This window comes from Dermacentor silvarum, chromosome 2 (assembly GCF_013339745.2).
Source record: "Dermacentor silvarum isolate Dsil-2018 chromosome 2, BIME_Dsil_1.4, whole genome shotgun sequence".
Taxonomy (NCBI): domain Eukaryota; kingdom Metazoa; phylum Arthropoda; class Arachnida; order Ixodida; family Ixodidae; genus Dermacentor; species Dermacentor silvarum.
In genome coordinates, this window is record NC_051155.1 from 244,822,783 (window position 1) to 244,843,109 (window position 20,327).

The 20,327-nt window shown below is 45.8% G+C and overlaps 1 protein-coding gene across 4 annotated transcripts in view; it reads right to left on the reverse strand.

Moving 5' to 3' along the window:
* LOC119443022 (transport and Golgi organization protein 2 homolog) overlaps nt 1-20,327 on the reverse strand; it is a 59,188-nt gene that overhangs the window by 9,964 nt on the left and 28,897 nt on the right. The window contains exons 2-7 of one of the 4 annotated variants that reach the window (XM_037708138.2): nt 15,616-15,744; nt 14,376-14,490; nt 7,908-7,981; nt 7,182-7,338; nt 5,901-6,011; nt 3,353-3,972 (exon numbers count right to left, since the gene is read on the reverse strand). In XM_037708138.2, the coding sequence (XP_037564066.1) occupies nt 3,816-3,972; nt 5,901-6,011; nt 7,182-7,338; nt 7,908-7,981; nt 14,376-14,490; nt 15,616-15,744 (743 nt within the window). In that variant the 3' untranslated portion in view covers nt 3,353-3,815. Of the gene's footprint in view, nt 1-3,352; nt 3,973-5,900; nt 6,012-7,181; nt 7,339-7,907; nt 7,982-14,375; nt 14,491-15,615; nt 15,745-20,327 lie in introns of those variants that run through there. The other 3 variants (XM_049662540.1, XM_049662538.1, XM_049662539.1) reach the window with 3 other exon arrangements.

Below are 20,327 nucleotides of genomic sequence, written 5' to 3' on the forward strand. Positions count from 1 at the left end.
CCGGCGTAACGTAGAACGCGGCACGTTGGATGATTCTAGAGGTTTTGCTCAACCAACCAAGGCAGCGTGCACTAAAAGTGATAGTGCGAGAATACGTCCCATGTTGCGACATGAGGCGATTGCAATACATTTTTTAAAGGTGGCGCAGATAGGATGATTATGCGGTGTTTGGATGACGGCGCCAATACAATACATGCGGCTGCAGAACAGAATGTGACAGCCTAGAGTCGCATTTTCACCGTGACGCGGAAACTTGAAGTCGCATCTGCAAAAATATGCCAGTGTCGTCTGCTGTCAAAGGTAGTTGCCAACCTTAAACACTTTGCTCCGCCGAATGGTTGCCAGCTGTCAACAGACCGCGTCGTCCAATCGTAGTGCGCGTGCAATCCGCTCGTGCGGATCAGTCTAGTGCGGATGCAGCGAACGACGACTTTTTCCACACGATCCGCCTTTTGGCCTTCCGCCCTGGTCCGCAAGAGGGCGGAGGCGTGCGGAGCGGGCGTGCGGATTGAGCGCGTATGGGCCATTAGCGGCAACGCAGCCAGCTGTGGAAGCAGGCGATGACGATGAACGCGGGAGCAGTGGCACCAGCGCGCGCCGAGCACGAGCCACCTGTGCAGCTCTGAGAGCAACTGTTTTTTTTTTTTTTTTAATTTTTAGTGTTACATCGTCGGCGCAGGCTAGCGTATACAAGCTTCGCTTGAAAACAAATCAAGAAAACGAAAAGTTTAGTGGCGCGCAGACGTTCGCGCGCTTGTTTATGTCGAGACGGCGCGAGCGCCACCACGTGACTCTGCTCTACCAATGGGGACGCGCAGACCTCATCGCCTGCCCTCGCTGTAGGGATATGGCGGAAAGATAAAAGATTGTCGCTGCCTTTAGTTTTATTCATGTGGCTTAGTGGTAGCAGTATCAGCTTGAAAAGCGGGGTTCAGCCAACGTTTATAGTTTCGGACGGTGATGTTGCGATGTAGCAGTATCTTAAGTGTATCTTAAGATACACGATACATTCTTCCATGTATCGGAAATGCAGACACTGATACATGCCTTGGCAGACGTATTATGATGCAGATACAAGTTACCGAAGGAGTATCTAAGATAGTATCTCATAAGATACATGTATCTTCGACACTGACCACTAGGACCTATATGAACACCTTGATTAAAAAAAAAAAATTAAGGCGGGGAATACATGTGCTGAGACTTTCCGTAGGTATCGTGAACTTTTTTACGACCAGCGTGGGCATGGAAAATTGCGGGCAGTGAAGGAGTGATTACGTTTTATATTTCAACAAGACTAATCACTGGAGTATTACGAGCCAACACCTCTATTTAAAGATGGCGAGACGGGCAAATTTTTTCGAAGTTTATCGCAATGGATTGCTTTCTGAAGCGCAACAGCGCGCACACACGAATAGGGCTACAAGAAACGAAAAAAGAAAAATGACAGTTTCATCTAAAATGTTTATTGGAGCTTACAGACTCACGTACCAGGTGTTGTTCTTTTTTTTTTTTTAATCTTCAAAATTTTGAAAATTGCCTGTGCCGGATAGCAAATCTTAAACTCTGACCTAAATCACTCGATGAGGCGGCCAGTACTTCTACAAGATACGAAATGCGTAATTGAATAATTAGCACAATTACACTAATTAACATTTAAATTCATTACATTAGGGCACATATTGAAATCTACGAATATTAGCCGGTGAGTTTGCCAGGCGTATCCACTTGGAAAGAATTCTCGGAACTTCACCAGTTTCGAGACCATTTTCAGAGCGTCCAACGAAATGCATCGGCGTTCCAGTTACTTACGTACGTCAATGCATAAAATGGCGTTTTCTTAAAAAACGCGACAACCGTGCATTTTTACCGCAAGTTTGAAGGCGTATATCTCGAAACCGGTGCCGTCCTCAGAATTCGTTCCAGGTCGATATGCTTTGCAAACTCATGAACCACAGTTCGCAGATTGAAGTATGCGCCGTAAAGTAATTAATCAAAGTATAATTAGTGTAAGTTCATTATACAATTAAACATTTTGATTTCTCGCAGAAGTAGTGGGCGCCTGATCGAGTAATTTAGTTCAAGGATTATAATTGTGCTATCTGCCACAGGCAATTAAAAAATTGTTACAACTAAAGAAAAAAAGAAAAGATAAAAAAGACACCTTGTGTGTGTGTGGGGGGGGGGGGGTTGGGGGGGGGGGGTTGGGGGGGGGGTTGGGGGGGGGGTGTACAGGATGCTTCATTAAGCTGTGCTAAAATTTAAACATATGCGAATGCCACGTAGCTGAAGAGAACCAAGGTAATGTTATTTGCCATCGCTTGGCGCAATTCAGACTTTTTATTTTGCTTAATTACACAATTAGTTATCATTAATTACTTGTCAAATAATATCAGAAAATTGTAGGCCGTTAAGAATTCCCGATCCATCTTTCTGTTGCTCAATATACGTGCTACGTGAAAGTTTTTTGCAAGCCTGAAAGGAGCCCGGCAAACCACGCGAAAAGTTAATTTCGTGTGCACTTTTTCGTGTGCAGAACCGCTGGTCTTTACCAGTATCAAACTGCAAAGTCGCATTGGCTTGATAAGGCTACAACTGCTGTTCGCAGTAACTCAGTGAACATCACGAGTCACAGGAGCCTGGGACTTTCTCTGGTTGTGTACATTTCTTCTGGTGTGGCGAGCCAACCATTCAAACTGACCAACAGTCATGATGTACGAGACTCTGGAATTAATAAACGTATTTATTTGAAGGAGCTTGTTCGGGGGAAGGGGGTAACAGGGACGGCACTCTACATATCCCGGTGGATACCTGTTTCCAGAGCGATGAACCAAAGCGTCCCTATTGACGAGCTAGCCGTCGCAGCTGATGGGATGATCCACCCTTACAAAGAGTTCGCCGCACCCGCTTGGTGCCGGCGCGTATCTCCTATAGCTCGGGGCAGGTCCAGTGTCGAACGTTGGGTGCCTCGTTGCAGTGACGGCATTTGACGGTGGTTGTTGGGCTGTCGTCGAGGCGGTGGCAACGTATCTCCGTGGCTCGTCATCGGGAAAACAATCGTTCGTTTGTCCTTGCGTACACGCGCCATTTCTGCTGCACGAAGCTGCAGAAATGATGCATGTACGAAACGACCATTTCTGCGTGCTTTGTGCTAAGTACCATTCAAGTTGGTAAACGCACCATGCTTAGCTGCTTTCGGGTACGGGACGAGTGTAATTTATTTTCTGATGTTGCTTCCAAGCAATAGACCCTTGCAATGCCCACATCTTGGCATGTGGTCCAAGAACGATCACAATTGAGGTAGGTCTGCTAAGGCCATTACAGATGTGCCAAGTACGACCAGGGAGGGACAAGAGCCGCAAAATTAGGGCCTACAGCCGTGCCCGAAGCTTCTTGCGCGTGGTGGACAGCGCAGTCCATCCGAGCTCTCTCGATGCTATGTTTGCAGACAAGAATCCAAAAAGCCGTACGTGCTGCGTCGTGTTGGTACTCTAGTAGGACTATCACATACAGGATGATGGATCATTCGCATGTGTGTGTGTGTGTGTGTGTGTGTGTGTGTGTGTGCACCGATGCTAAGGGTGCGCCTCTTTGACCTCGCTTCGTGTGAACACAAGGCCTCTTGGGACCTGGGTACGCGTGTGGTTTGTTGCCTTGCGGAGCGAGCAGCGATTTAAGTTAATGTGTTGCTTTGCTTCTCATTGCGCTTCTCCGCCGTAACGGCAGCTTTCGCGAGAAGCACAGTCGAAGCCGCGGACTCTGAGGCCTTGACATAAATAATAAGCATGAATGAATAACGGGCGCCTGGATCGGGCTCAAAGCCGGGACACGAGCGATCCGGGCTCCTGGATTCCGAACTGCAGCCTCGTCGTAACCCAGGGTTCGTCGCCGTTCAGGTCGATTGGCTGCTGCATGGTACGCTCGGTGTAGTCCACGCAGCCTCTGGCGTCGACCAGGATAACGCTGTGCGTCCTGCAAACGAGGCGTCGCTGATGAGCACAGCCTTCATTGAAGGTTGCCATGATAGCATATAAAAAAGGTCTGATGAAGGTGTTCCACTCGTGTAAGAACGCTCTCATCCGTTCTATTGCTTATTATGTCGGTCACAGACTCGCTCAACTGTTAGTTCGCTCACTTGGAAGTGTCGTTGCAGTTAGCTTTAGGTCTTTTAATTCCGCATCGACCCGGGCGCTAGTTCTTTTATATGGAAGACGAGGCATGAATGATGAATGCCCTGATGTAGCCCTACAATATCACCATGAAACGCAGGGTTCTTCTGTCCTCTTAGCGTATTCGTTTATCACACCTGCGGCGCCTTCTACTTGTGTGGCTCCTACGCACTATGGGGGATTGGCCAAAAATAGATGGATTATTCCAATTTATAATGAAGAAATAATTTCCGAATATGTCAGGGCTTAGCACTCTAGAATGTAAAATGATCTGTTAAAATAAAATCAGTAAGGTCAGATCGAATGAATAATCGTTCATTCAAAAGTACACAAAAGAAAAAAGATTGAATTTAGCAGGGCGTTCAATTGGATTCCATAAGATATTTTCGGACAACGGAGCAACCGTCCCTGTGGCTGAATCCCAAAATGGAGGCCCCAAACTAAAGAATAACAGGTTCTGTTAAGTCCAGGCCAAGTCTTCGAAGATGTATTTTCAATATATATATATATATATATATATATATATATATATATACATTCGATGGCAAAGTGTCGCCAGGTCCGGGAAGTATGAGAAGGGGTGTCGACGCACAAGTGAAAATAATTTTATTTAAATTAATTTTGTCTTGCTATAGGCGCGGCGCTGTTATGGAGTACAGTGTACACATGGTAGACGTGATGGACTACGGAAGTGTATCGAACAGCAAAGAATAAAATCAAAAGGGTGAAGTTCTGTGGTAATTTAAAGGGCAGTGGTCCTACTGCTCGAAGCCAGATCAGGGTGACCGAGAACGCGGAGCTTTAGACAATTTATTTCCATTCTAGTGTGGAATTAGCGCAAGAACAATTGATTTTTTTTATTTTGTTAGCGTCGTGGTATTCATCCACTGCCGGAGACCACAGCCTAAATATATTAGGAAAAGAGTGAATGGATCTGCATTGAATAACGAAAAGTTGGAAGGTTGGTAGTGTAAAGGTAAGAAAAACACAATGAAAACAACATTACTTTCAATAACGAAGAGAAATGCTTGCCAGTTGGCACGAACCACGCTTTTTAATGGCCGGGATTACACGCAGCGGAAAGGTAAAAAAAAAAAAAAAAAAGAGCTCGGTGGCATTGTCACCTTTCAAGGGGTGTTCTTAAAATCCATGCACACATCACGCATCCATCCATCCAAGCCGTTTCAGTCGAACAGGCCATACGGTACAAAAGGAACAGAAGCGTTATGCATGGTGTCGTTCGCGCAGGCCCAGTTCCTGCGAAAACTACGCGTTGCAGTCGCTTCTGGCCATTATTACTCGTCCGCACATGCACTCAATGTGGTGGGCCAAAAATTTAGGTCAGAACGCCTCCCCTTCAATAAGAGGCATTGCTCGTTTCACCAGACTGCGCCGCAATGACTGGTTAGGCTTTTATTTTATGCTAACCAGCTTAACAAGCATTAAGGTTAAACAAGTCGGTTGTGATCCTTTAGACGGCGCGCTTCTCGAAACAGCCCTCAGCTCCCCGCCTAAAAATGTCTGGACAGGCACATATTTGCTAAACTTCAGCGCACAAACGCTTTGCTGTTTGGCCAGCAGTGCCTCGACACGTCCTACGTGACAGGGAGCCTTGAACAGCGCGGCCTTGGGGATCAGTCGCTGCAGGACGCAGTGGAATGAGTTTCAGAGACAGCTCATCAACAGCACTCGCTGGCAATACGCTCTCGCGAGATGCGTGGTGACCCTAACCTGGATCCGTAGTACTCGTCCTCGACCCGGACGAATACGGAGCTAAGGCTTCGTAGTGATTCCTCGGACCTGCCTTCCGCGTCCTTCAGCAGCTGGTCGTCGGGAAAGTACCTGCGTCAGATGTGCATGGAACGTTCGGTTAGACCACAATGAAAATGGCAGAACGAATGCACAGCGCAGGAACTAAACTGTGCCGGTGAAGCGTTGCGAACCTTTCTTTTTCTCGTTTTGTGCCCAGCCACATGTATACAGTTTACCACTCATATAACAGCCAGAGAATTGTCATAGAGAGAGAAAGAGAGAAAAAGCAGCTGGTGCCAGGAGTGAAATACAGGTGCCCATATACAGACTGATGAGCTGTGAAATTTAGTGCTAGGCTAAAAGCTCAGCAAATTTTTTAAAAATTGTATGACAATTTTTTAAAGCGCACTGCTTGCATTCCATTATGTACTCTCAATGCTTTATATTGCGTTATCTATACTTTCAAATGCTCCACTGCGTCATCCCATGACGCGCTCATGAAAGCGCAACGCGAATTTTCTGGGACTGCCGCGCTGCCTCTGCGTTACGTTGCAAAGGCAATTTATGAGTTGCTTACGGTGTCCGACCAGCTCTCAATAATTTACTAGAGCGTTTTAGCTGAGCGCTTGCTGTCCGCCCTGCTCAGACCGGCATATGCTAGCAAATACCACACAACCGCTTAGCGGGAGCACGCTTGCGCACGACGCTCATACCGGCAGCGGAACGAAGACCGCATCCTTCGCTCCGCTACAAAGCCGACTGAGCGGAGCGGGACAGCGCGTCTACTTGGCCTCTTCGTCGTTTTGCAGCCGAGTTGATAGTGTTGATAGGGCGTCGCTCGCGTCTCGGCAAGACGCGCTTATCAAATGCGAAATCTACGCAGTTCCCTGTAGTATCTCAGAGCGTGAAATCTGAGCGGAGCGGAGGTCTGCTAAAACTGTCTACTATTGCACTTGCTTCCACGAGGTGGATGCGTCATGACGCCATGATGCATCGGCTCGCTCCGTTTCTGTGATCGCCGAGCCTGTCGCACGTGATCGCAGCCAGCAGAAAACGCGCGGATATTGTTATTATGTGCAACGTCATCACGACCAGCCTTACTGCCGCACGACGTCAGAATTTTGTTCTGTGACGTCAGGTGCGGCATTTCGAAATCAACCTTAGTATCAAGTTAAAGTATCCACATCCTGTATACTTTAAATGCTCAGTGCAATTTACGCTGCTTCTATGCGCAAGTGTCTGCAGGCGTGAAGCACTCACTCGGTGCTGTTGTTCATCATTGCGATGAGCTCGTCGAGCAGCGCCTGCTTGCGGCCGGCCTTGCCCTGTCGCTGCACGATGTCGCCGAACTGCGCCCGCGACTCGACCACCTTCCGCCACGGACGCAGCGGGTTGCTGTTGCCGAAGGCGTGGAAACCTGCGGTGGGTAAGCGAGCGTCGTTCATATACGACGTCCCTTCTCGCGACGCCGAGAAAATGGCTACTGCTGCTTCTTCAGAACGATCGCGCAGGTGATATTCGTGTAGCTTTTCGAAAGGTACTCGCTGCGCTGGCAGAGCGACCGCCCCGGAAAGGCGTTGGTCCCGTGTTCGACACAACTGCGAAACCTTTTTTCCGAGAATACCGTGTGGGTTTCCTTTTTAGTTTCGTGTTACTTTCGAGTAGATGATTTTTTTTTTTTTGAACTTCCTTCACGCTGTGGATTTCTGAAGTACTGATTTGCTATATCTAGCTCTTAGTGAGGTCATCGGGTATACTATGCATGTACAGGGTGTTGCGATATGAAAAGGAGCATATAAATGATAATAAGGCAGCAATTATTGCTGAAGCGTGAGTTCATGCTTCAACGCGCTGTTGCATTCGCTAGAAGGAAGTTCAAATGCCGAACAACGTACATGGAAATGATTTTTGCCCGCTATGCGTTCATATATACACATGTTAAGCACCTTTAAATATACACGCGCACTACGCATGGCAGGATCTCACCTGGTTTTAGGTGAACTGGTGGGGAATCGAGGGCGTTCGTATAGCAGCAGGCTTGGATGTCCTGCCGAGAAGGGCTGCGTAAAAAAAGGGCCGTTACTTTACCAGAACATAACACGCATAGAAAGCTATCTTTCAAGCGGTTACTGCAAGCAGGCACCATTGCGCGTACAACTTTTATTTATCGAACTAACAGCGAACTAACAGCTGTACACAGACGAGGATGTGCAAAGACCGCTTGCTTCTTGGCCAATTCCCCCATTGTGGGTATGAGCCATCGTTTGGACACAAGAGCAAGAGCATGAGGCAACAACAAAAGCAACATCATGGTTGCTCTATCTCGTTTCTACAAAATGGTGCCGTGAAACCAGGATTCTTGCGGCCCTTCTCCAACTGGCAACCTACTGCGGAGTCACAGAAGACGGCGTGGTTCGATGAGGGACTCAGATTGAGCCAACAGGACGAGACAACCGAAAGAAGCACGGAGGCCACCGCGACGAGATCGAGGCTTGCATGGATAAAAAGATCAAACCTTAGACGCAAGCCAACGATTTAACTATTTCTAACAGGATGGACACAGAAATTTTGGTAAAGAAGCGCAAGGCACTGAGAGCGCACATAACCAATGTGGTGACAGAGGCTGAGAACGGAAGAGCCGCCAGCGCTGTCACTCATATCAGGCCAGATTAAGAAGATTTCCGCAACGCTGAAAGCTATCAACGAAGAAAGAGAGAGAGAGAGAGAAACGTTAACGCCAGAGACAGCTGATGCGGAATTCGAAAGAGCTATTGGAATCGACTTGATCAGAACAGCGCTTCACAATATCAATGAATATATCGATTGTGTAGGAGACTCATTGACTCGGAAATAAGAATGTCATGACCGAAAAACAAGGTCTTCTGAAACCAACATTATAAAGCTTCGTAAGCTCGAATGACTCAAGTTTGACGGCGATGAGATGAAGTGGTAATGTTGGCATCAGTTCAACGCAGCATTACATCAGAGATCAGATATGACTGAAGATAAAAAAAATTGCTATTTAGTATCGTCAGTAACTGGGAAGGCAGCTTCATGTATCCAAGAACTGCAGTTTTCCGATCGCAATTACAAATAGGCGATCCAAATCTGAAAGCATGATTGCGGCAGTGAAGCAGTGTTGACGAAAATGCACATGACAGAGCTGACTATTCTGGAGCCAGTGAAATCTCGCAATGCCATTGAGAATTTAAGAAAGCTACACCAGAAAGTACAAGTACATGCTCGAGGGCTTGAGTTTCTAGGTCTACGCAGAGAGCCGTACGCATCCATGCTACTGACGATACTGAGGAGAGCATTACCTGCAGAGCTGTTGTTGTTGCCTATTTCATCCGTGGCTCGTACCCACTATGGGGGATTGGCCAAGAAATGGGTGGATTATTCCAATTTAATAATAATAATAATAATAATAATAATAATAATAATAATAATAATAATAATAATAATAATAATAATAATAATAATAATAATAATAATAATAATATCTCATTATTAATAACAATACCAGGTTTGCACATAAATCCAATTTTCTACTACCTATGGTTCATTCTAATTATGGACAAATGACATCGTCATTCACGGCCATAAAACTAGGAATGCTTTGCGTAACACCATTAAATCTTCATCCTTTCATGCATTCAATCATGACCTTAAGCTTTTTTACTTCTATTACTAAGATTACATCAATAATCACGCTATCTTTGTAATTTTTATGTATTGACAGCATTTTTTATGCCCTATAGGATTGTATACTGACAATTGTTTGGTTCAATTTTTCGGTGTCATATTTCGCGCGATTGTTTTTTGTTTGGTTTGCGTAAATTGCTTAACTTTCATACGTTTTTTTCACTGTTATTATTAACCGAGGATCCCGTTGCAGTCTTTGACGTTGGGACCCTCGTTTGTATATTATCTGTAACCCATTCACTGTACTTATAGAATAATAAACTGAAACTGAAATGGAAGCATACATTTCCGAATATCTATGGAATTAACGGTGTATAGCGTAGAATTATCTGTTTAAATAAAATCAGTAAAGTCAGATTCAATGAATAATATTTAATTTAGAAGTACACAAAAAAAAATAAGAGATAGATTTTGGCAGGGCATTCGGTTGGATTCTGTACAAAATGTCTCGACAGCGGAGCAAGCATCCCTGTGGCTGTATCCCAAGCATGGAGGCCTCAAACGAAAGTTAAATTAAGTTAAGGCCAGGATTTACGCGGCCAAGTTAAATCCAGGCCGAGTCTTCGAAAAGGTATCTTCAATAATATTTTTCTTGCCGCAGTAAAGCGGCGACAAGATAGACGAAAGTGATGCATCGTCTCTTCCTCATTACAAAACGAGCAGATAGAGGAGAGAACCAAACCCGACCTGTGTAAGTAGAAATTCAGGGAGGGAATACGGCAACGTAATTTGGTGAAACAGACTTCAAGCATCTTTGCGTTACAGGACTCGCTACGCCAGGTGCTTATAATCTGGAGAAGCAGTCAGAACTTGGTTTGATAAGGCTGTCCTAATCGATCGCATCCGAAATCTAGCCGCCATGATGTGTGCTGTCACTGGTATAGAACAGGAATAACTGGGCCGGAAAGGGATGTCTTTGCCAGTGAATCGACAGTTTCATTAAAAAACAAACCTTTATGACCGGGTACCCAAATCGAATGAACACATTGCAGATGGGCAGGAGATATAGCAAGTGAAAGAGTTTTAGCATGGGCGAGTCACTAGTAGCGGTAAGGGAAGAGCATACAGATAGTGAGTCAGTAAGAATAGTAGCTGTTGTAGTCGTTTGGTCTAATTTACGTAAAGCTAGAATTACTGCTAAAAACTAAGCCAGAAAGATAGGCACAAAATCAGGCAACCTTAAAGAAAAAGACCAGTTGAGTGCAGGACAAAATATCCCAATGCCATTCTTTTCCTCGCACTGTGGTGCATCTGTCGCAATGGTAATGCTTGTTTCTGGGGTGCTTAGGTGGTCTTCTAACATGCCGTTTAAGATGCCGTAAGAGAAGACTTTCGCGTGGTCTGGGAAAATGCCATCGAACCTGATATCCGGGTAATTTGAAGCTCATCGCGAATTTGCACATTTAGTGGCTCAAGTAATGTTTGCACAAATATAATCTGCGGTGTATGAAACCTGGGCCAATGAACGGGGAAGAATAATTTTTGATCGGAGATGAAAATTATTTGAGGACGGGCCTAATTGGGATTCATACAGTCTTAAGTAAGTCTGAACGGTTAGAAGATGAAATCGGCATCAAATAGGTGGGATTCTCGCTTCCGGGTGTATAGTACGGCATTTGCAAGGTATTTTGGAAGGCCTAAGCACAGACACAGTGCCTCTCGTTCTAATAAATCTAGCGGCCGAAGCTTCTATGGTGAGAATAAAACATGGCCGAATTCTAATACCGGATGAACGTACACTTTGTATACCATCAAAAGTGATTTTCTTCGCATACCTGATCTTCGATTGCTTAACTTGCGCAAAATGCCCATTGCACGAGCTCCTTTTGTCATTGCATGTTGATATTAAGCTGAAGGAAAAAGAAGTGATCAACTCAAACGTGAATGAGGCCGAAAATTTGAACATCACAAGCTGTAATGCCGACATACTTAAAGGACTAATACGATATATTCAGATGCAAGTAGCTTGCAGAGCAGAGGTTACGCACTGCCAAATGGTAGCAGCAAGTAGAAGATCCGGGAACAAGCCCCCGAATATACGTCGGCCTTTCAGAGCTGAAAAACGCTTCATATTTTGCTAACAAATCATTTTAATGTCGCACAGCGCTGCCTCGAGAAGAAAAGAAGTTGAAGTGACAGGAAAATAACAGGCGTTTTCGACATTATCATAGAGATGTTGGTGCAGCTTTTGTGAGGTTTATAATTGAATAAAGACGATTTCCTTGCTAATTTCTTAAATTGTCATCTTACTTCATTTTTTCTTTATCTATTCAACATTTCTCATTATTATTTCTTTTTAGACTCGACTAATTATTTTCCGAACTCACCCGATCCTTGACTAATCCCCCATGGTGGGTATGGGCCACTCTTGGAGGCAAACCAACCAATCCTGCTTGCCAGCATTTCCCAAGGATCTCCATGTTCAGCCACAGAAATGCTTGCTTGGCACTCCAAAATTATCTGACTGAATCTAATCGATTACCATGCTAGACTGATCGTCTCCCTCCCCACCATAGTTTTCTTTTATTCATATATTTTCCTATTATTATTTCTTAAATTTCATTCGCGGTTTTCTTCTGACTTTTTTTTTCTTCCTGTCACAAAATTTTTCTTTCCAAGCTCCAGAGTTCAAATCGTTAATTACCTTGTTTTTACAGACTGAGTTTAACCACCAGATTCATGGCCAATCCCCTATACTGTGGGTATGCGCCACAACCACTCAGGTTAACCACAACAGCAACATCTACATGTACTACATCTATCACTTTTGCAAGGCAAACCTAAGCTGCAAGCTGTGCAAAGGTAGCCACGCAACTTTCGTCTACAGAACTAAGAAACAAACAACTCAGAACTTGAGCATAACAGCAACATGTACTCCGACCGAAGAGAAAGCTGGAGAACCAACAACCTGCCAACTCGTGAATACAAAATTGGATTAGGTTTAAACATACCAGTATTGTTATCATTTGGGGCCTCAGCACTAGGCTATAGTCACAGAGACGTGTGTTGCGCAGTATTTAATTTTTTTAACTGAAACAAAGCGATTACCCTGCTAATTATTGTATTTGTATTCTGCACATCAGATGCATTCATATCACCTAAATTGATTTCTCCAAATTGTTTTGTTAATATTACCTCCCCCTGGTTGTAACAGCTCTTCACTTTCACCTTTTTCAGTTAGTCTGACTGCTCGCTCGCGTGCTAATCTAGTTAGTGCGACATCTGTCTTTCTTTTTTTGTCTTTTACTTGGCGTTTCTTGTTTTCTTGTTTTAAAGTATGAATTTTCTTTAGCATTCCCACTGCCGCCCGATTCTTGGCCTATCCCCCTTAGTGGGTGCGAGCCATAACAGAGGTACATCATCATCATCATCAACTCGTGAATGGAAAATCAAGTATTTTTCTCCGAACGGCAATAGCTTGGGCAGAAGGGCATGAGGATGCCTTTTGCTGTCGCCTCTTACTGGGCATCGGAAGCCAGCGATCATTTATACAGAAGTGTCTATCAGGACAACTTGGTTTTCGAGTGATCGAAAAAGAAAAATTGGTGATTGGATCATTCGGTGAAAATGAAAAACTTTGTGCATGTCCAACGTGTTGTGCTAGCAAGCTTCAGTGACTCGATCGTGCTGCACATTTCATATTGTTCAAGTGCACTATATGCACTTTCTGCTTTTTCTGCACATCGCGCATCCAAGAGACTATTATCTTCTTCTGTCTGCAGTATGCAACCCATGATGAACGCTTGTATTGTAGTGGTCGCGTGTCAGGCTCGCCGCATCCACTTGTATTCCCTAAAAGCAGCTGACTTGGCGTCGCGTTTGCGGTGTATTAGTTTTTCCCCTCTTATTTTCGGTCATATGCTGTGAGTGACGAGACCTCAAGCTATTTTTTTCGAGTGTTATTGTTTGTTTGTTCTGATGCATTTCCCCCTCCCCTACTCGACCCGAGCTATTTATGTCTTTCTGGTAATAGTGCCGGGCTCTGTCCTTTGCCTGCAGTTTTACTTTAGCCTTTGTAATTTGTTGTCTTGTTTTTCCTTCCCTTCTTCTTATCTTACATTTCCGTTTCTCCCCTTCTTCAGGAAGATGACATGCGTTGTGCAGTGGCTGTTGTCAGGCTGTTCCTCCCTTCTCCTTTCCTTTTTTTTTCTATTTGTTCGTCTTCTTTGTACTTAAACCCAATATTATAATAATATTGGGTTGTAAGTTTTTTAGAAGCTGCGATATATTTATCCTTAGGGCTTCTCCATCGCTTGAAGCTTGTGTATAACTGTTAGTCTTTTCGCCTATGTCGCGATAGTTGTCTTCATTTCACACACATTTTTGCTAATGACAGCTAATGAAAATTAAGACGCGGGAATAACGGAACGATTGGTTCGTAACAGCTACACCGTCAGCGGCCACGTACGCGGCCATCCGACAGTGCTGGAGAAAGCGGTCGACCAGAGTTCGTAAGTGGCCGCATTTTGCGTCAGATCATAACCACAGTCCTTTGATACTAAAAAAAAAGGGGAAAAAAAGTATCAGAGGGCTCTGGGATGGCTTGCACGAACGTTTAATAACTAAAATAATACCGAATTTAAGAACGCGTTATAGTGCGGACTACGAGTGGTATAGGGAACATTTACGAAGGCGTTCTTTAAATCGTTATTATTTTTCGTTATTAAACGTTCGTGCAAGCCGCTCCTGGTGTAACCGTCACGAACGCTGGCAACACCCGGTTTGAAAGGGTCAAATGCCGGCGCTAACCTGACGTCCAGCGTGACGAGGAGGAACCTGTCGTAGTCGCTGGCTTTCCGCCGCAGGTCGCGCAGGTAGCTCATGCCGTCCTGGGCACCCTCCAGGTACCGCACCGCCAGGTGGCCTGCAAGGAGTCGAGTTCTATGCAGTCACCTGAACAATGCGCCTCCTTCCTTTTAACGTGGCTCCGAACTCTCATATACAACGGTATCATTTGTGCAGGCGTTCATGGAATGTACATGGCAGAAAATACATGTATATTCATGTCTTCGTTAGAATTTCCAGAAGGTGTTATTCAAAGTTAATGTCGTTCTCGCAATCACCATTTATTCGCCTGGTGTACGATGCAAGTATTTCTCTCTCTGTGTGTGTGTGTGCTATGCGTGCGCATAAATAAATGTCCTTGGGGTCGTCATTCGTTTCTTTCTTTATTTTTAATTGGAATCAGTCGTACTTGTCTAACTGCCCCTCTATGACAGTACTTTAATGTGTAAGTTGGGTGGAGCTGTTACATAGCAAAAATCTAGTGAAGTCGGTAGAGACGTCTCATGATGACAGCGCAGGGGGCGTGTACGAATAGGGAGCAGGACTGTCGAGGGCTAACAAAAGCGGCGAAATAAATATAAAAATAAGAAGAGGGAGAGAAAGAAAGAAAAAAAGCTATTGTTGCAGGTTACAAAATGCTATAGACATTATTTACTCATGCTAAGGTGCGGAAAGAAGAGGAACCATATTAACCGATAGAATTCGCCGTAGAACACGCAATCGGTGCTAGTGATGCAATAGGCGTGTTGAGTACAGTGTGTAGCAGCCACATTTCCCCAAGGAGCGGCAAATTGCCACTCACAAATCATTAACAGGGCTTTTATAAACAGCGCAGGCTTTATACAGTCACCCTCTGCTTCAGCTTTGAACACTACAGCGCGCCAAAACCGAGAATAACCTATTCTTGCACGGTAGAACCTGTGGTTGGACGAGTTGGTTAAACTTTTTGATAAAAGGCGATCCGAGCTCGAAAAAATAGGCGCATGAAGAGAGATACGATACGAGGAAAATTAAGCGCGCTTTTTGGTATAGCCTTCTTGTACGTGACTGTTTTTTCCCCGCTCAGATTTCTTTCATTAAAATGTTCTAGCGCAGTTCATTTGTTACCACCTTTGATACATGTTGCTTTATACGTGACTCGCATCAACCGCATCCGAGGCGCTCCAGCGCTGCTCAAGCTTGCTAAAATCAAGGCATGCGTTACCTCTGGGCAGTTTCTCGTCGCCGGTGATTTCGTCGAGAGGCTGGATGATGTTCAGCAGGGATGCCACCTTGCCGGAAGTGTTCATGCCCAGCCACGTGCCTCCCACCTTGCCTTCCTCCAGGTCCATTGCTGCAGCGAATGGATAAATGTTGATGCACGAACCACTTGGCTGCTGAAATACATGTGGTCTTCTGCGTTTATTTTCAACATTTCCAGGTATTCCAAGAGCACATAATTAAGTGACCCATGTGCTTCAGTAAATTTTTCTACAGTGCTTCGGGATACCATTAAAAACACTACACAAGCTTGCTGCGCTGTTGATAGGCATTTTTCACGTATATGTCGTTTTTTATTTCAAATTTGCAGTTCTGCAGGAGGTCACAGGCGTTGATCAAACGCTAATGTAGACAGATAGAGAGGCTGTTAAGTCAAGTCCTGAAAATTAGGTATGGCATACGTGGCTCATATTGAGGTTTTTAACAGCGGAGCTGTTTAAGCCGGCCGTTATTCCGTTAGTCGTCCACAAAAAATGTGGGCCGATACTGGCGGTGCTCTCTTTTTCAGAGCTGCATTTCAACAATTTCCAGCTCATGCACCTTGTTTAATTGTAACGCCCTCTCCTTGGGATTCCGCTTCCTTGTTTCCAGCACACGAACGTGCTTCGAGAGAGGTTTTTTTCACGCAGAACACGTGCCGTTATCGAGGCCAAGGGCGTCGGTTTCGAGTATATCTGTACGCAGGATTTGCTGTGGCACGCATATTACGTGCTCGCTGCGCGGCATGCTGTATATGACGTTGGAATTTTATGCACAGATTATACTTGAATTACCGCTTTGGGCTGCTCAAGAATCAGCCATAGCTAGAGCACTGAGAAATGCTTTCCAGCTGTCTAAGCGCATGCTTTCGCGTCCGCGTCGCCACACAACGCGGTGATTTGTGTTCTGGGCTGCCGCCAAGGAACGTGCTCATACGGTACTCGCAGAAGTTCTGCTGCGGAAGCGGTTCTGATGCGACAGGGATGTCGTCAGCTATCCGCGGGGTATATATACGATCAATTGCCACGAGCCGCGGCCAGCAGCTATAGACTTTGTTACCTCCTCGGATAAAGTCTATTGTTCGTGGCAAATTGCCGATTACGGGCACGCTGGTTTAGTTCTGATGTTTATATCTGTGCCGTGTGTTCATAGCTTACTGAGTGTGGTTCTGACTAAGTCGAAGTGTGGACTGGTGTGTCTATTTTTCAGAATTTCGCAGGGGTGTGAATGAAAATGAGATAGCATGCGCATAGACGCAGCGCGTACGTTTTGGAGGGTGTGGTGCAGCACAAACAATGCTCTTTGGAGCAGAAAGCGAATATGCCGCGTAATATATACACTGAAGAGCGAGAACAAGATGCTAAGCAACGTGCGCTATTGATGAGCGTGAATATAGAGCGCAGGAGAATTTGTAGTCGAGCTAGTTGGTAAATGGGTAAATCGTTTATTCACACATATACCGGTGAGGGAAGCTTCAAGACCAAATGAAATTTAATGGTGCTTGCTGATAACGCACTATGGCTTTAGTTCATTTTTTTATAATTAAATGGTGTGAACCAGCTGACAAGTTCATTTTCGTCAGCCTGCGAAGGTTGTTGCACACTAACTTCCAGTAAAAAAAAACCCAAAACCATTGTGTTATTTATGGACGTCTACCTAAATTCGAATCTTTATCGACCCAGTGGTTGCACCTACGGCTTTTAAGATAGCCTTCCGACGTTGTTTAATTGACTTACACTCCCCGCTTTATTGGTGCAGGTGGCGCGCCTTCATTTGCCTAATGCGATGTCTTGCGAAGAACGGGCGTGGTCGGGCCTCGGATGTCAAATCACGGTGGCATTCAGCACGCAGTTGCGTTGTGCCTGTTCCGGGCGCAAACACAAAGGCAAAAAGACCGCGAATGCCAATGCGCAAGAATCACCAGCGCGATTGGACCGGAGGCCAGCACGGCCGCATGGGTCGCTTCCGTTTGACCCGACCGCCCTGCGGCGTTTGATTCCGCGGAAGCGGGCGTCGCGGAAGGACGAGTCTGTCGAGCGAGAAAATAAACACGGACGCCTCCATTCGCCGTCGAAAAGTCGCCAAGTGCTCACGTCCGGCACGCCATGCGCAATTCATCACGCCTTGGCCGATGTGCGCGAACCCGTTCTCTCCTCCTCCTCGTTTCAGTGCAATGCGGCCCAATATTCATCGGTAGAAGGGAAACGCCAGCCCCGCATGGCTCCGTATCGACAAAAGAGTGCAGCGTCGGGAAAGGTAGAACCACCCTCACATAATCAGTACACGCGTATGAACGATTTGTGATTGACTGGTGCTTTGTCGCGTTAGCTATGCCATGCGCGATTGACCCGCACGCAGTCGCCGGTCCAATCACGAACTCACGCGCGAACAGCCTCGATATTTCGGCCCCATACTTTACCGAAAACGGCACTCCGGCCTTATCGATGCTGCACGGTATTTCTGCGGCAGAGTACATAGGAAGTCGTTTGCCACTCTTTGTTGTCAGCATCTGTTCGGTGTTGCGTTTGGACATTTACTTGCTCACTGAGCGCGCGGACGCGTTGTTGGTATGCGGCTAGGAAGAAGCGCATTTTAACGGACGGCCAGTCGAATTGGGGTCAGCGGCTGCCTCGGTATTGGAAGAGGCCACTTTTGAGTCGCGCCCGCGGGCGGCGAGGAGGACTCTCGAGTCGACGACGTGTTTGCCCACCTCTAATTGCGGGTGACAGGAGGCTGCTACAGCTCGCACTTGTATCCGGACGGCAAGCGTAAAAATAAAACGCTTCCCGCTGGGCCACGCATCGGGAAACGCTCTCCGAAGCCAATCGGTCCCGTCACATCACCGGACCATCGCTCTTTCTCTCTTTCCGTATTTACTCACGTTGCTCTCATTCCGCAGGTGCCGAGCTCATATTTCGTTATCGTCGTTTTTTCTTCCCCTCTCTCATTTCTTGCAGTTTCAAGTCCGCTGCTTTTCCCTTCCCGTTCCGTTATATAGTCTCCTTGCAGGGCTCTGTGAACTCCATGTTTTCTAAAACGGCTGTCAACATGTGTTCGCCCTGTTTTAAGCAGTCTCGCGAGGCACACATAGCACTGCCAGTCTTCATTGCGCCACAGCTTCGGGGCGTACGGTGTTTATTAATACACAAAATGTATACATCGACAGGCGTACATGAAAGAGTGTCCAGAAAGACCGATCGCGCGTTTGTATAGTTCTTTACAACGCAACACACTTTATATGAGCGCCGTCGAAAGAAGCGCATTGCGCTCATTTTACACAGGAAAAAAAAATGTGCCAATCGCTTTATACGTATATGCTCAAGCGCAAAAAAAAACATCGACAGGCTGTTACGTTATCACAAGGTGCAACAGGACCATCCGATACTTTATTAGTATGTACACACGTCTCCCGTTGGCGATGCAGAACAACATCGCCTGTTTCGTTGCAGCATTAGGAGTTAGTGCAAGTGTTCCGTGGCAGTCACCTTATAAGAACAGCTTTGGAGGCTTTAGGAGTGCAGCTGTAAGCAGTCAGCGACAAATTAAACGCAAACGGTACGCCTTCCAACGCGAAACGCAGAAAAAAATCACCGCATATATATACTGCACATGTGTACAGTATATACAGCGCTTATATAGCTCTTGTATCCATGCAAACCAGAGCTACGGACGACGACGAGAGACAAGGCTCGGCATTAAGGTGCTTCGCCCCTAATCTGAAGATCGCGGTCATGGCTGAAGTTTTGATACGGACGCGCAATTTAGTTTCCGGGGTGGTATTATTGAGTTTTAGCCAAGTTTGAGGAAAAGGATCTGGCCGTACGGAAAATCTCTCGAATAGAGAAAAAGACAGAGCACGTGCAAGGCACAGGATTACTGTCATGACGTATGAACGATACAGAAATACCATCGGACTAAAACTATTTATGAACGAATCATTGCGTTGTGTTAAAGAGCTTCAGCGGCAGTGCTCATATAAATTGTCGCGTCCGCGTATTCCAGTCTTTAACGACAGTAGAGAAAACCGTCGAGGTCGCTCAGTGACTTTGACGTTCGGCTGCATAGCACGAGCTTCGAAAGGAGCTTGTGCAGTCTTGGATAGAGAGTAATGGGATGACAAAGACGGGAAGGTTGACTGGAAAATAAACACACGGTTTGCTACCCTTCGCTGGGGAGAGGGTTACGGGAAGACAAAAAAATGTAATGGAAGACGTTCCCATGCACGAAAGAAGTCACTTCAGCGTAGCAAGCGCAGTGCCTTCATCGCGTTCTGCTGCGACGACCGTACAGGCTGGCATTCCAGGTTCCCTTAGATGCGTGTTATAGAACTCAGGGTAATCAAAATAAGTTAGCCTAATAACGGTGTCAATCATAGCCTTTATTTGTAACTCCAGGACGTAAATCATCGTTAGATCAATCAAGAACTTTATTTCAGTTCATTTGATGCGTTTGCGTTCCCTGGGTGCTTCACGCACTTTTCGGGGGCTATCTATCTACGTTCGTTTGTATGTTTGTACCTATAGCCGTCTTCCCGCCTACCTGGGTCACTGGGCAGCCCGTGGTCGAATGGTTGGCGCATCGGGTTCAAACCAACCATCGTACCAACTTGGGTCACTTAGTATGTGCCACTGAGTGTGCGGCAAGTGAGGGTCACATTTCAGCGTTCGCGAGCACCGG